Genomic DNA, 14,584 nt, shown 5'->3' with positions numbered 1-14,584 from the left:
ATGCCAGTAGAAAGGGAACAAGGAGGAGGAGGTAGAGTTGTAGGTGAGAATAAAGGTGAGCTGAGATTGGTAGGGGGGGAACCATAAAAGTGCAAAATCTAGGGGGCCGAGGGAGTGGACCTTTTTGAGGAAGAACGAGTGCTCAATTGTGGCAGCAGAAAGATCTAATAGAAGGAGTATGAAGTAGTGGCCATTGGTCACTAGTGAGTTTTATGAGGGCAATCTCTGTTGAGTGTTGTAGGTGAAAGTCGGACTGTAAGGAGCCAAGAAGGTTGTTATCAGTGAGGTGGTGGTTTAGATGGTTGTAGATTAGGTGTTCTGGGCATTTGGAGATAAACGAGAGCAAGGAGATGGGTATTAGTTTGCTCGTACCAGTGGGATCCAGTGAGGGTTTATAAGTATGGGGGTGACCAGTGCGTGTCTAGAGGGGAGAGGAAAGTGTCACTAGAACGGGAACAAGGAGGAGGAGATAAAATTGTAGGTGAGATTGAAGGTACTGAGATAGGTAGGAGGAGAACCTTAAAAGAACAGAGTCTTTGAGGCCAATGGAGAGGAGCTTTGTGAAAAAGGAGTGGTCAATTGTGTTGAAGACGGCAGAAAGGTCTGATAGTATGAGTACGAATTAGTGGACATTGGTTTTAGCAGTTAGTAAGTCACTAAGGAGATTTATGAGGGCAGTTTCTGTAGAGTGTTGTGAATGAAAGTCAGACTATAAGGTGATGAGAAGGTTATCAGCGAGGAGGTGACCCAATTGGTTCTAGACCAGGCATTCTAGACAATTTGAGAGAAACGAGAGAAGGGAGATGGGTCCTAGCTTGTTCAAACTGGTGGAATCCAGTGAGGACTTGTCAAGAATGGGGGTGACCAGTGCATGTTTTAGAGGGGGAGATGAAGTTGCCACTAGAGAGGGGACGATTAAAGATGTGAGCAAGAGGGTGACCAGAATAGTAGTGAGGTAATAGGGTCCAGGGATCCAGTGGAGAGATGGGCATCAGAGAAAAGATTGGCAACTTTCTCTCTAGTTACCAGGTGTTGAATTTGGTATTAGAGATGGTATGTTGAGCATGCTATATGTTGGGTACAAGTGTAGTTTTTCTCTTAGCCCATTATTCAATAATAACCAACAAGGCAAATTGGTGACTTCCCCGGTACCTAGAAAACAGGTTGGCGGTTTGTTGGTTAAGGATACAAGATGGCTTCCTCCACTGACAACCAATCACTTTGAGTGTACATTTTTAGCTGGTATTGGAAGCCAAATTGAGGGGTAGATAGAGAATAGAAGGGGCCCAAGGACAGAAGCTTAGGGGCCCTCATTGAAAGGGGAGAAAAGAGGAGGGGGTTAAGTTGTAGGTTGTGAGCCTTAAGAGTAGAGATTTTGTAGGTCATGGAAGGTTATCAAATGACCAAGGGAAGACGAATAGATAGAGAATAGAAATTGTCCACGAACAGAGCCTTGAGGACCCCCTATGAAAGGAGGGAGAGGAGGAGGTAGAGTTGTAGATGAGACTGAAGGTGCACTGAGATAGGTAGGAGGAGAGGAATAGATTTCGGTGTTTTCAGCATAGATGGTACTGTAGGTCATGGAAGGTTATCAAATGACCAAGGGAAGACGAATAGATAGAGAATAGAGATTGTCCAAGAACAGAGGCTTGAGGACCCCTATGAAAGGAGGGAGTGGAGGAGGTAGAGTTGTAGATGATACTGAAGGTGCGCTGAGATAGGTAGGAGGAGAACCAGAAAAGAGTAGAGCCTAGGAGGCCAAGGGAATGAAGCTTTTTAAAGGAGGAGCAGGCAGTCAACTGTGTTGAATGTCTGCAAAAAGATCTCATAGTATGACCTTAACCCTAGAATATAGTCATGCCAGCTTCTAGTGTAGCCTTCTCAGTGAGGGTTCTCTGATGTAAGGGGGGCTCTGTGTGGGGGGTCTCTTATTTAAGGGGGGCTCTGTGGGGGTCTCTCATGTAAGGGGGGCTTTCTGTGGGGGTCTCTGATGTAAGGGGGGCTTTGTGTGTGGGGTCTCTGATGTAAGGGGGGCTCTGTGTGGGGGGGTCTCTGATGTAAGGGGAGCTTTGTGTGGGGGTCTCTGATGTAAAGTGGGCTTTGTGTGGGGGGGGTCTTTGAGGTAAGGGGGCTCTGTGTGGGGGGTCTCTGATGTAAAGGAGCGCTGTGTGGGGGGTCTCGGATGTAAGGGGCGCTGTGTGGGGGGTCTCTGATGTAAGGAGGGCTCTGCGTGGGGGAGGCTCTGATGTAAGGGGAGCTCTGTGGAGGAGGGTCTGATGTAAGGGGGGCACTGATGTAAGGGGGCTCTGTGAGGGGGTCTCTGATGTAAGGGGAGCTCTGTGTGGGGGGTCTCTGATCTAAAGGGGGCTCTGTGTGGGGGTCTCTGATGTAAGGGGGCTCTGTGTGGGGGGTCTCTGATGTAAGGGGGACTCTGTGTGGGGAGGCTCTGATGTAAGGGGGGTCTCTGATGTAAGGGGGGTCTCTGATGTAAGGGGGGCTCTGTGTGGGGGTCTCTGATGTAAAGGGGGCTCTTTGTGGGGGCTCTGATGTAAGGGTGCTCTGTGTGGGGGGTCTCTGATGTAAGGGGGTGCTGTGTGGGGGTCTCTGATATAAGGGGGCACTGTGTGATGGGTCTCTGATGTAAGGAGGGCTCTGTGTGGGGGAGGCTCTGATGTAAGGGGAGCTCTGTGGGGAGGCTCTGATGTAAGGGGAGCTCTGATGTAAGGGGGCTCTGTGGGGGGGTCTCTGATGTAAGGGGAGCTCTGTGTGGGGGTCTCTGATGTAAAGGGGGCTCTGTGTGGGGGTCTCCGATGTAAGAGGGCTCTGTGTGGGGGGGGTCTCTGATGTAAGGGGGGCTCTGTGTGGGGGTCTCTGATGTAAGGGGGAGTCTCTGATGTAAGGGGGGCTCTGTGTGGGGGTCTCTGATGTAAAGGGGGCTCTGTGTGGGGGTCTCTGATGTAAGGGTGCTCTGTGTGGGGGGTCTCTGATGTAGGGGGGGCTCTGTAGGGGGGTCTCTGATGTAAGGGGAGCTCTGTGTGGAGGGGCTCTGGTGTAAGGGGGCTCTGTGGGGGGTCTCTGATGTAAGAGGAGCTCTGTGGGGGGTCTCTGATGTAAGGGGGGGCTCCGTGGGGGGTCTCTGATGTAAGGGTGGGTCTTTAATGTAAGGGGGGCTCCTTGGGGGGTTTCTGATGTAAGGGGGGCTCCGTGGGGGGGTCTCTAATGTAAGGAGGGGTCTCTAATGTAAGGGGGGCTAAGTTATTAGTGATCATAAAAAAGAAAAGTCAAATGAAGTGCATAAAAAGTGCAAGAAAATGTGCAGGGCGCTGGGGGGGGGCGCCACAGAATTAGCTCGCACAGGGCGCCTGAACACCTAAGGCTGGCCCAGGTGTTTTGCTTCATGATCGATTCCCTTTAATCACCTCCATCAGCGGGGAAAGTGATAAAAGAGGGGAATGATTGCTCGCCCATGATACGGCAGATTGTTTGTAGTCTGAGATGATCGTTTGGAGTATTTTTATCCTTCGACTTTCCGGGTGATCATTTCACAACTTCCTCTTCGAGTTAAGAGTTAACCGAGTGAGTTCACACCCGTACTTGTGAAATCTGTCACACTGCTTGTTCTCCTGCCCTCAGGCTTTGTGCTGTGACACTGGATCACCGTTTGTACCACAACTTCCGCCTCAGCCCTTTAAGACACCTAAAACAACCTCCATTCACATAACCACAAGGCTGGCACCTGTGACCTCGATGGGTGACACCGATCTGTGCCACCCCTCAGCTGAGGACATAGTCGAGGGGAGTTCAATAAAGTTATATAGGGACGATTTTATTACAATATGGCCCTTTAAAAGTGCCTGCACCAGATTCAAAATTCCTCGCCGCCCATTTCCATAGATTTACCAACACGTGCGGCAGATTCCGGGAGTTCTTAACCATTTGAAGACCGGGCATTTTCTGGTACTTTTTGTTTACAAGTAAAAATCATATTTTTTGCTTGAAAATTACTTAGACCCCCCCCCCCCCCAAACATTTTATATTTTGTTTTATTAGAGACCCCCAGGGAATAAAATGGCGATCGTTGCAAAATGTATATGTCACACAGTATTTGCGCAGCGGATTTTCAAACGCAATTTTTTGGGAAAAATTACACTTTAATGAATTTTAATGCAAAAAGAACATAAAATATAACCCAATTTTAACCACTTGCTGACCAGTTACGTTGACTGTACTGCGGCAAAGTGGTTCGTTATCGTCTGGCGACGTAGACCTACGTCACCAGACATTCCCCTCTCTCGGCGGCGCGCGCGCGGCGCCGGAGGCTCGCTCCCGCTGTATTCAGTCACAGCGGGAGTCGGGCAAGGGGAGGAGCGGCGGTGATCAACGCCGCTCTTCCCCGATCGTCAGGGATCTAGTGGGGAAATCCGCCCGCCTGTGTAAACAAAGCGGGCGGATCTCCTAAGTGACAGGCAGGGTCAGATTGCAGGTTTCAGCATAGCTGAACATGCGATCTGTCCCTGTGTCACACAGTCACCTCCCCCCACACACATCAGTAAGCACCAGGCATACATTAACCCCTCCCTCTCCAATAAAATTAACCCCTTCCCTGCCAGTGTCATTTTTACAGTAACAGTGCATATGTATAGCACTGATTACTGCAGTAATGTCACTGGTACCCCCAAAAGTGTCAAAAATGTCAGTCAAGGGTCCGATCTGTCCGCCGCAATGTCGCAGTCCCACAAAAAAAATCGCGGATTGCCACCATTACTCGTTAAAAAAAAAAAACACAAAAGATGACAGAAATCTTTCCCTTAGTTATTAAACGCAATAACTTTTGCGCAAACCAATCAAAATACGCTTCTTGCAATTTTTTTTACCAAAAATATGTAGCAGAAAACAAATTGGCCTAAAATGATAAAAAAAAATTTTGATTTTTACATTTTTTTTGGGGGGGGGAATTTCATATAAAAAAATGTGAAAAATATTGTTATTTTTTCAAAATTGTCGCTCTTTTTTTGTTTATAGCGCAAAAAGTAAAAATCGCACAGGTGATCAAATACCACCAAAAGAAAGCTCTATTTGTGGGGAAACAAAGCACATAAATGTAATTTGGGTACAGTGTTGCACGACCGCGCAATTGTCCATTAAAGTAACGCAGGGCCGAATCGCAAAATATGGCCTGGTCAGGAATGGGGTAAAACCTTCCGGTCATAAAGCGGTTAAAAATACGCTCATTGAGAATTTTTTTGTCAAAGACATGTAGCTAAATACATTTTGGCCTAAATATATGACAAAAATTGAATATATTGGATATTTTTTAACTGTCAAAGTAGAAAAATATTGTTATTTTTTCAAAATTGGCGCTTTTTTTTAATTAATATCGCAAAAAATGAAAATCGCACAGGTGATCAAATACCTCCAAAAGAAAGCTCTGTTTGTGGGAAAAAAAGGATGTAAATTTTGTTTGGGTACCGCGTTGCATGACTGCGCAATTGTCAGTTAAAGTCGCACAGTGCCGAATCGCAAAAAGTGGCCTGGACGTAAGACAGCAAAATCCTCCGCTGGTAAAGTGGTTAAGTAAGATATAAAAGATGATGTTAGGATGAGTAAATAGATACCAAACATGTCATGCTTTGAAATTGCGCACGCTCTTGGAACGGCGACAAATTACGATACCGACAGTGAAAGTCTCCATAGGTGGCGCTTTAAATATTTTTACAGGTTACCAGTTTAGAGTTACAGAGGAGGTCTGGTGCTGGAATTATTGATGAGGTCCCCTTTCTGCCACAGCAGCAGCTGGTCCATAGACAACGCAGCGCCCAAGGAGCTTTGCAGCTAAGTGGGTGGAACCTCAGGAGCATCATGTGACCACAGTGACAGCCAATCACCCCTTAGTGTACAGACCTGGGAACTCAGCACAGGGATGGTGGGAACCCCTCATAATGGGCACAGCAGGTGTACAGGCCCGGGAACTCAGCACAGGGATGGTGGGAACCCCTCATAATGGGCACAGCAGGTGTACAGACCCAGGAACTCAGCACAGGGATGGTGAGAAACCCTCATTATGGGCACAGCAGGTGTACAGACCCAGGAACTCAGCACAGGGATGGTGGGAGCCCCTCATAATGGGCACAGCGGGTGTACAGACCTGGAACTCCGCACAGGGATTGTGGGAACCCCTCATAATGGGCACAGCGGGTGTACAGACCCGGGAACTCAGCACAGGGATGGTGGGAACCCCTCATAATGGGCACAGCAGGTGTACAGACCCGGGAACTCAGCACAGGGATGGTGGGAACCCCTCATAATGGGCACAGCGGGTGTACAGACCCAGGAACTCAGCACAGGGATGGTGGGAACCCTTCATAATGGGCACAGCAGGTGTACAGACCCGGGAACTCAGCACAGGGATGGTGGGAACCCCTCATAATGGGCACAGCAGGTGTACAGACCCGGGAACTCAGCACAGGGATGGATGGTGGGAACCCCTCATAATGGGCACAGCGGGTGTACAGACCCGGGAACTTAGCACAGGGATGGTGGGAACCCCTCATAATGGGCACAGCAGGTGTACAGACCCGGGAACTCAGCACAGGGATGGATGGTGGGAACCCCTCATAATGGGCACAGCAGGTGTACAGACCTGGGAACTCAGCACAGGAATGGTGGGAACCCCTCATAATGGGCACAGCGGGTGTACAGACCCAGGAACTCAGCACAGGGATGGTGAGAACCCCTCATTATGGGCACAGCAGGTGTACAGACCCAGGAACTCAGCACAGGGATGGTGGGAGCCCCTCATAATGGGCACAGCGGGTGTACAGACCCAGGAACTCAGCACAGGGATGGTGGGAACCCCTCATTATGGGCACAGCGGGTGTACAGACCTGGGAACTCCGCACAGGGATGGTGAGAACCCCTCATAATGGGCACAGCAGGTGTACAGACCCAGGAACTCCGCACAGGGATGGGGGGAATGTTAGAGATGTCAGGGAATGTAAAGGATGTTAGTGGCCCCTGATGCCTGCTTTGGGACCCCCCCTGGTAGATTATACATTGATACATCTGTAGCCAATATCTCTGACCTCCTCCTCCTATAGATTATAATGTAGGGGGACATAAAGGTCAGATAATGAGAGTTGTAGTCTTCTAGATTCTCATTCCTCCTGTATTGAATTGTACTGTAACTGTATTGCCTTCCCTCACATTGTAAAGCGCTGCGCAAACTGTTGGCGCTATATAAATCCTGTATAATAATAACACAGCAGCCTGCAGGTGGGATGGTGGGGGTTGTAGTCCCTGGCCTCCTATGTACAATGAGAAGAACGGGGGACTCTGCTTACCTTCAGCTGCGACTTGGAGACTTTTCCACACTTGTCGACGTCCAGGGCGGTGAAGGCGTGCCAGATGGGCTTCAGCAATTCGTCTTTCGTCAGGGCCATGGCGCTGCCCGAGGAAGGAGGAAAAAAGAAAAGGTTCCTGCTTCAACTTTTACACAGATCTTGTCTGTAGAAAGCTCAGGACTTTTCTGCTCCCCCCCCCCCCCTTTGCTGTCATATGACCTTCTCTCCTTCCTCAAACCAATCACAGCCCTCCCTGCACTTCCCTGTATGAATACCTAGGACAATGAACGCGCCTGTGTCGTCTACTCACTGAGCCGGCCATGCCAACGGGCACACAGGCCACCCAGGCTTTCCGCCCAGCTGCACCTGCGAGTCATTGGCAGAGCGTTATGAGGCTTCGCTCACGCCAAACGCGCAGAAAAACTGATGGAAGCTGACGCACGGATTTCACTTACAAAGACATCAGCTTACATCAGTTTTCCTGCGCGCTCCGATGAGTTTATACACATTGCAGATTCCTGCGCAGAAAAAAATCCGCACAACGTGATACTTGTGTTGTGGTGTGAACAGGGCACATAGAGAAACATAGAGAACAAATCATTACGTTGTTGCAGAACGCGTGCAGAAAAACCGACGTCTCTGCACCACGGTGTGAACGGGTCCTTAGGCAGCTGCCTTCCCCTCGCCCACAGACCCGAGACACTCCAAAGATCACAATTTATATTCAAGATCAATAAATGAATTAAGTTATTATTATCTTGTTGTTATTTTTATTATTATTCTTTTTAATTACTATTCTCATTATGATTATTATTATTTTAATATTATTATTTATTATTTTTTATTAGTGTTGTCATTATTAGGTTTTGTACTACTATTTCTAATATTATTATTATTATTATTATTATTATTATTGCTCATTATTTATATTCAAGCTCAATAAATTTATTACATTATTATGATTATCTTGTTGTTATTTTTATTATTATTCTTTTTAATTACTATTCTCATTATGATTATTATTATTTTTTGAATATTATTATTATTTTTTATTAGTATTGTTATTATTAATATGTTTCATACTACTATTGTTAATATTATTATTATTATTATTTATTTTATCCTTCTATTGGTTGAACTGGATGGAAATGTATGTAACTATTTTTTATTTCTTTTTTTATTAATATTATTATTATTATTATCTTTATTTTTTTAATTACTATTATTATTATAATTATTATTATTATTATTATATTTATTATTTTAAATTACTATTATTATAATTATTATTATTATATTTATTATTTTAAATTACTATTATTATAATTATTATTATTATTTATGATGACTTTTTATTATATTTTTTGCTAGTTAATGTATAATAGTAAATTATGAACTTATTTCATGGAATATCTATCAGTATATTCTCATGATGGAGTATATCAGTTATATACACAGTATCTCATAGAAGTAAGTACAACCCTCACATTTTTGTAAATATTTTATTCTATCTTTTCATGTGACAACACTGAAGAAATGACACTTTGCTACAATGTAAAGTAGTGAGTGTACAGCTTATGTAACACTCCAAAGATCACAATTTATAATCAAGCTCAATAAATTAATTAAGTTATTATTATTATCATCTTATTATTTTTATTATTATTCTTTTTAATTACTATTCTCATTATGATTATTATTATTTTTTGAATATTATTATTATTTATTATTTTTTATTAGTATTGTTATTATTAATATGTTTCATACTACTATTGTTAATATTATTATTATTATTTATTTTATCCTTCTATTGGTTGAACTGGATGGACATGTATGTAACTATTTTTTTTTATTAATATTATTATTATTATCCTTATTATTTTTAATTATTATTATTATAATTATTATTATTATTTATTTATTATTTTATTTATTTATTTCAGGTTCTTATATAGCGCTGTCAATTTACGCAGCGCTTTACATATACATTACACATTCACATCAGTCCCTGCCCTCAAGGAGCTTACAATCTAAGGTCCCTAACTCACATTCATACATACATAGTAGGGACAATTTTTTTATACAGGATCCAATTAACCTACCAGCATGTCTTTGGAGTGTGGGAGGAAACCGGAGTACCCGGAGGAAACCCACGCAGGCACAGGGAGAACCTGCAAACTCCAGGCAGGTAGTGTCGTGGTTGGGATCCGAACCTTATGATTACTTTTTATCACATTTTTTGCTAGTTAATGTATAAAAGTAAATTATGAACTTATTTCATGGAATATCTATCAGTATATTCTCATGACGATTGAGTATATCGGTTATATACACAGTATCCCACAGAAGTGAGTACACCCCTCACATTTCTGTAAATATTTTATTCTATCTTTTCATGTGACAACACTGAAGAAATGACACTTTGTTACAATGTAAAGTAGTGAGTGTACAGCTTGTATAACAGTGTAAATTTACTGTCCCCTCAAAATAACTCAACACACAGCCATTAATGTCTAAACCACTGGCAACAAAAGTCAGTACACCCCTAAGTGACAATGTCCAAATTGGGCCCAAAGTGACAATATTTTGTGTGGCCGCCATTATTTTCCAGCACTGCCTTAACCCTCTTGGGCATGGAGTTCACCAGAGATTCACAGGTTGTCACTGGAGTTCTCTTCCCCTCCTCCATGATGACATCACAGAGCTGGTGGATGTTAGAGACCTTGCGCTCCTCCACCTTCCATTTGAGGATCCCCACAGATTCTCAATAGGGTTCAGGTCTGGAGACATGCTTGGCCAGTCCATCACCTTTACCCTCAGCTTCTTTAGCAAGGCAGTGGTCGTCTTGGAGGTGTTTGGGGTCGTTATGTTGGAATACTGCCCTGCCCCCCAGTCTCTGAAGGGAGGGGATCATGCTCTGCTTCAGTATGTCACAGTACATGTTGGCATTCATGGTTCCCTCAATGAACTGTAGCTCCCCAGTGCCGGCAGCACTCATGCAGTCCCAGACCATGACACTCCCACCACCATGCCTGACTGTAGGAAGACACACTTGTCTTTGTACTCCTCACCTGGTTGCCCCCACACACGCCTGACACCATCTGACACCAAATAAGTTTATCTTGGTCTCATCAGAGCACAGGAGATGGTTCCAGTAATCCATGTCCTTAGTCTGCTTGTCTTCAGCAAACTGTTTGCAGGCTTTCTTGTGCATCATCTTTAGAAGAGGCTTCCTTCTGGGATGACAGCCATGCAGACCAATTTGATGCAGTGTGCGGCGTATGGTCTGAGCACTGACAGGCTGACCCCCACCCCTTCAACCTCTGAAGCTGTGGATCATAGGAAATAACACATCTTGGTAAGAAGAAATACAATGTAATCATTCTAGAGAACCCTGGAGGGAATTAGCAAATTATTCAAATATTATGGTCGAAGGTTCTTCAAATATTATGGGAAGTGGAGATACGGTCATTTGTAGCATAAACAGTCAATCAGGAAAATACTGCATCATGACCACCAGGGGGAGCCGAGGATCATAGGAAATAATACATCTTGGTAAGAAGAAATACAATGTAATCATTCTAGAGAACGCTGGAGGGAATTAGCGAAGGAATGGGGATCCTGTAGTAACATTGTTTACATTTATTTGCTCATTCAAAACAAAAAAAGGAATCAAATGTTCTCATGCTATTTCCTCTTCTGGTTGAAGGTTCTTCAAATATTATAGGAAGTGGAGATAAGGACATTTGTAGCATAAACAGTCAATCAGGAAAATACTGCATTATGACCACCAGGGGGAGCTGTGGATCATAGGAAATAAATGGAGATATGGTCCTTTGTAGCATAAACAGTCAATCAGGAAAAGACTGCATCATGACCACCAGGGGGAGCTGAGGATCATAGGAAATAATACATCTTGGTAAGAAGAAATACAATGTAATCATTCTAGAGAACGCTGGAGGGAATTAGCGAAGGAATGGGGATCCTGTAGTAACATTGTTTACATTTATCTGCTCATTCAAAACAAAAAAAAGGAATTACATTTTCTTATGCTATTTCCTCTTCTGGTTGAAGATTCTTCAAATATTATAGGAAGTGGAGATACGGTCATTTGTTAGACCTATAGGCACACAATTTTAGTGGACCCAAGAAAAAAAAGTGGGGGGGGGGGAAATGGGCCAACGGGGCAAATAATGTTCCTGTACAGAGTCTGTAGAATCCACATCGATAACACGGAGTCTTCCCGATCCAAAATTAGTAGAAGATGAAACAATAATTGTTTTTATGCTATTTCCTCTTCTGGTCGAAGGTTCTTCAAATATTATAGACAGTAGGGAAGGTAAATTCATTCATAGCGAACACAGTGAATGAGGAAAATACTCCTATTTTATAGGAAATAAAACATCTTGGTAAGAGAAATACAATGTAATCATTCTGGAGAACGATGGAGGGAATTGGTGAATAATCAGGGATAGTGTAGTAACATTGTTTACATTATATGCTAATTCAAAGCAAAAAAAGGAATTGAATGTTCTTTTGCTATTTCCACTTCTGGCCGAAGGTTCTTCAAATATTACAGGCAGTAGTGAAGATGAGTTCATTCATAGAGAACACAGTGAATGAGGAAAATGAGGCATCATGTCCACCAGGGGGAGCCGAGGATCAAAGCAAATAATACATCTTGGTAAGAAGAAATACAATGTAATCATTCTAGATCCTGTAGCAGCAATGATTACATTTATTTGCTCATTCAAAACAAAAAAATAAACTAAATGTTCTTTAGCTATTTCCACTTCTGGTCGAAGGTTCTTTAAATATTATGGGAAGTGGGAATAAGGACATTCATAGCATAAACAGTCAATCAAGAAAATACAGCAATAATACATCTTGGCAATAAAAAATACAATGTAATCATTCTAGAGAACACTACAGGGAATTAGCAAATAAATGGGGATCCTGTAGTAACATTGTTTACATTTATTCGCTAATTCAAAACAAAAAGGAAATCAAATGTTCTTTAGCTATTTCCTCTTCTGGTTGAAGGTTCTTCAAATATTATGGGAAGTGGAGATAGGGACATTCGTAGCATAAACAGTCAATAAGGAAAACACTGCATTATGACCACCAGGGGGAGCCGAGGATCATAGGAAATAATACATCTTGGTAAGAAGAAATACAATGTAATCATTCTAGAGAACGCTGGAGGGAATTAGAGAATGAATGGGGATCCTGTAGAAAAATTGTTTGCTCATTCAAAACAAAAAAAGGAACCAAATGTTCTCATGCTATTTCCTCTTCTGGTCGAAGGTTCTTCAAATATTATGGGAAGTGGAGATAAGTTCATTCATTAGACCTGAAGGCGCACAATTTTAGTGGACTCAAGAAAAAAAAGGGGGGGGGGTAAATGGGCCAACGGGGCAAATAATCCTCCTCTACGGAGTCTGTAGAATCCACGTAGATAACACAGAGTCCTCCACATCCAAAAATAGTAGAAGAAACAAAAACAGAAATAAAAATCTTTTATGGGCCCCATAAACCCAACGATTGACCCGGGGAGACTTTTCCAGACGTCTGTGAGTACATTTTATGCTCCTATAATAAAGTGTTGATAATGCACTAGGAATGCTCGCTGTGCTCGCTCCCCGTCTTACCGTCTGAGCTCATCTATTGGCTTATTTACTGCCCATTGGATCCCTTTTTGCTGATCAGCAGTTCTGGGGACTTAGAGATCGCTTCGACCAGGACGCACGTTCGATGATGGCGCCATTTCCGTCATTGTGAGTGCATATTATTATGTCTACATCTCTAAAGATAACATGCGGGTCTATTTATCAACAAATTGCTGTTCATCAAATTGCATCAAAGCAACCAGCCGATGTGAGAATGGAGAAAAGTCGAATGTTCCTATGCTATTTCCTCTTCTGGTCGAGGGGTTCTTCAATTATTATGGGAAGTGGAGATACGGTCATTTGTAGCATAAACAGTCAATCAGGAAAATATTGCATCATGTCCACCAGGGGGAGCCATGGATCATAGGAAAAAAAAACATCTTGGTAAGAAGAAATACAATGTGATCATTCTAGGGAACGCTGGAGGGAATTAGGGAATGAATGGAGATCTGTGTAGTAACATTGTTTACATTTATTTGCTTATTCAAAACAAAAAAAAAAAGGAATCAAATGTTCTTTAGCTATTTCCTCTTCTGGTCGAAGGTTCTTCAAATATTATGGGAAGTGGAGATAAGGTTATTCAAAGCATAAACAGTGAATCAGGAAAATACTGCATCATGACCACCAGGGGGAGCCGAGGATCATAGGAAAAAATACATCTTGGTAAGAAGAAATACAATGTAATCATTTTAGAGAACGCTGGAGGGAATTGGTGAATAATCAGGGATCCTGTAATAACATTGATTACATTATATGCTAATTCAAAGCAAAAAAAGGAATTTAACGTTCTTTTGCTATTTCCACTTCTGGTCGAAGGTACTTCAAATATTACAGGCAAGATGAGTTCATTCATAGAGATCACAGTGAATCAGGAAAATACTGCAACATGTCCACCAGGTGGAGCCGAAGATCAAAGCAAATAATAAACCTTGGTAAGAAGAAATACAATGTAATCATTCTAGAGAACGATGGAGGGAATTAGCGAAATAATGGGGATCCTTTAGCAGCATTGTTTATATTTATTTGCTCTTTTAAAACAAAAAATACATCAAATGTTCTTAAGCTATTTCCTCTTCTGGTCGAAGGTTCTTCAAATATTATGGGAAGTGGGGATAAGGACATTCTTAGCATAAACAGTCAATCAGGAAAATACTGCATCATGACCACCAGGTGGAGCCGTGGATCATAGGAAATAAAACATCGTGGTAAGAAGAAATACAATGATGTAATCATTCTAGAGAACACTGGATGGAATTAGCAAATGAATGAGAATCGTGTAGTAACATTGTTTACATTTATTTGCCTATTCAAAACAAAAAAGAAATCAAATGTTCTCATGCTATTTTCTTTTTTGGTCGAATGTCCTTCAAATATTATGGGTAGTAGTGAAGACCGTTTTATTCATAATAACCACAGAGTGAATCAGGATAATACCACATTATGGCCAATAGGTGGAGCTGAGGATCATTGGAAATAAATACATCTTAGTAAGAAGAGATACAATAGAGGGAATTGGTGAATAGACGGGTATCCTGCAGTAGTGATGATTACATTTGTTTGCAAATTCCCTCCAGC

The 14,584-nt window shown here is 42.7% G+C and overlaps 1 protein-coding gene across 1 annotated transcript in view; it reads right to left on the bottom strand.

Moving 5' to 3' along the window:
- SWAP70 (switching B cell complex subunit SWAP70) overlaps positions 1-7,531 on the bottom strand; it is a 120,777-nt gene extending 113,246 nt beyond the window's left edge. Inside the window, exon 1 of the mRNA XM_082270753.1 lies at positions 7,341-7,531. Coding sequence (XP_082126879.1) covers positions 7,341-7,439 — 99 coding nt within the window. The 5' untranslated portion in view covers positions 7,440-7,531. The remainder of the gene's footprint in view (positions 1-7,340) is intronic.
- Positions 7,532-14,584: the final 7,053 nt, after the last annotated feature.

The sequence above is a fragment of the Pelophylax lessonae genome (genome assembly GCF_965119305.1).
Source record: "Pelophylax lessonae genome assembly, chromosome: 10".
Classification (NCBI taxonomy): domain Eukaryota; kingdom Metazoa; phylum Chordata; class Amphibia; order Anura; family Ranidae; genus Pelophylax; species Pelophylax lessonae.
This window is presented reverse-complemented; position numbering and strand designations above follow the sequence as displayed.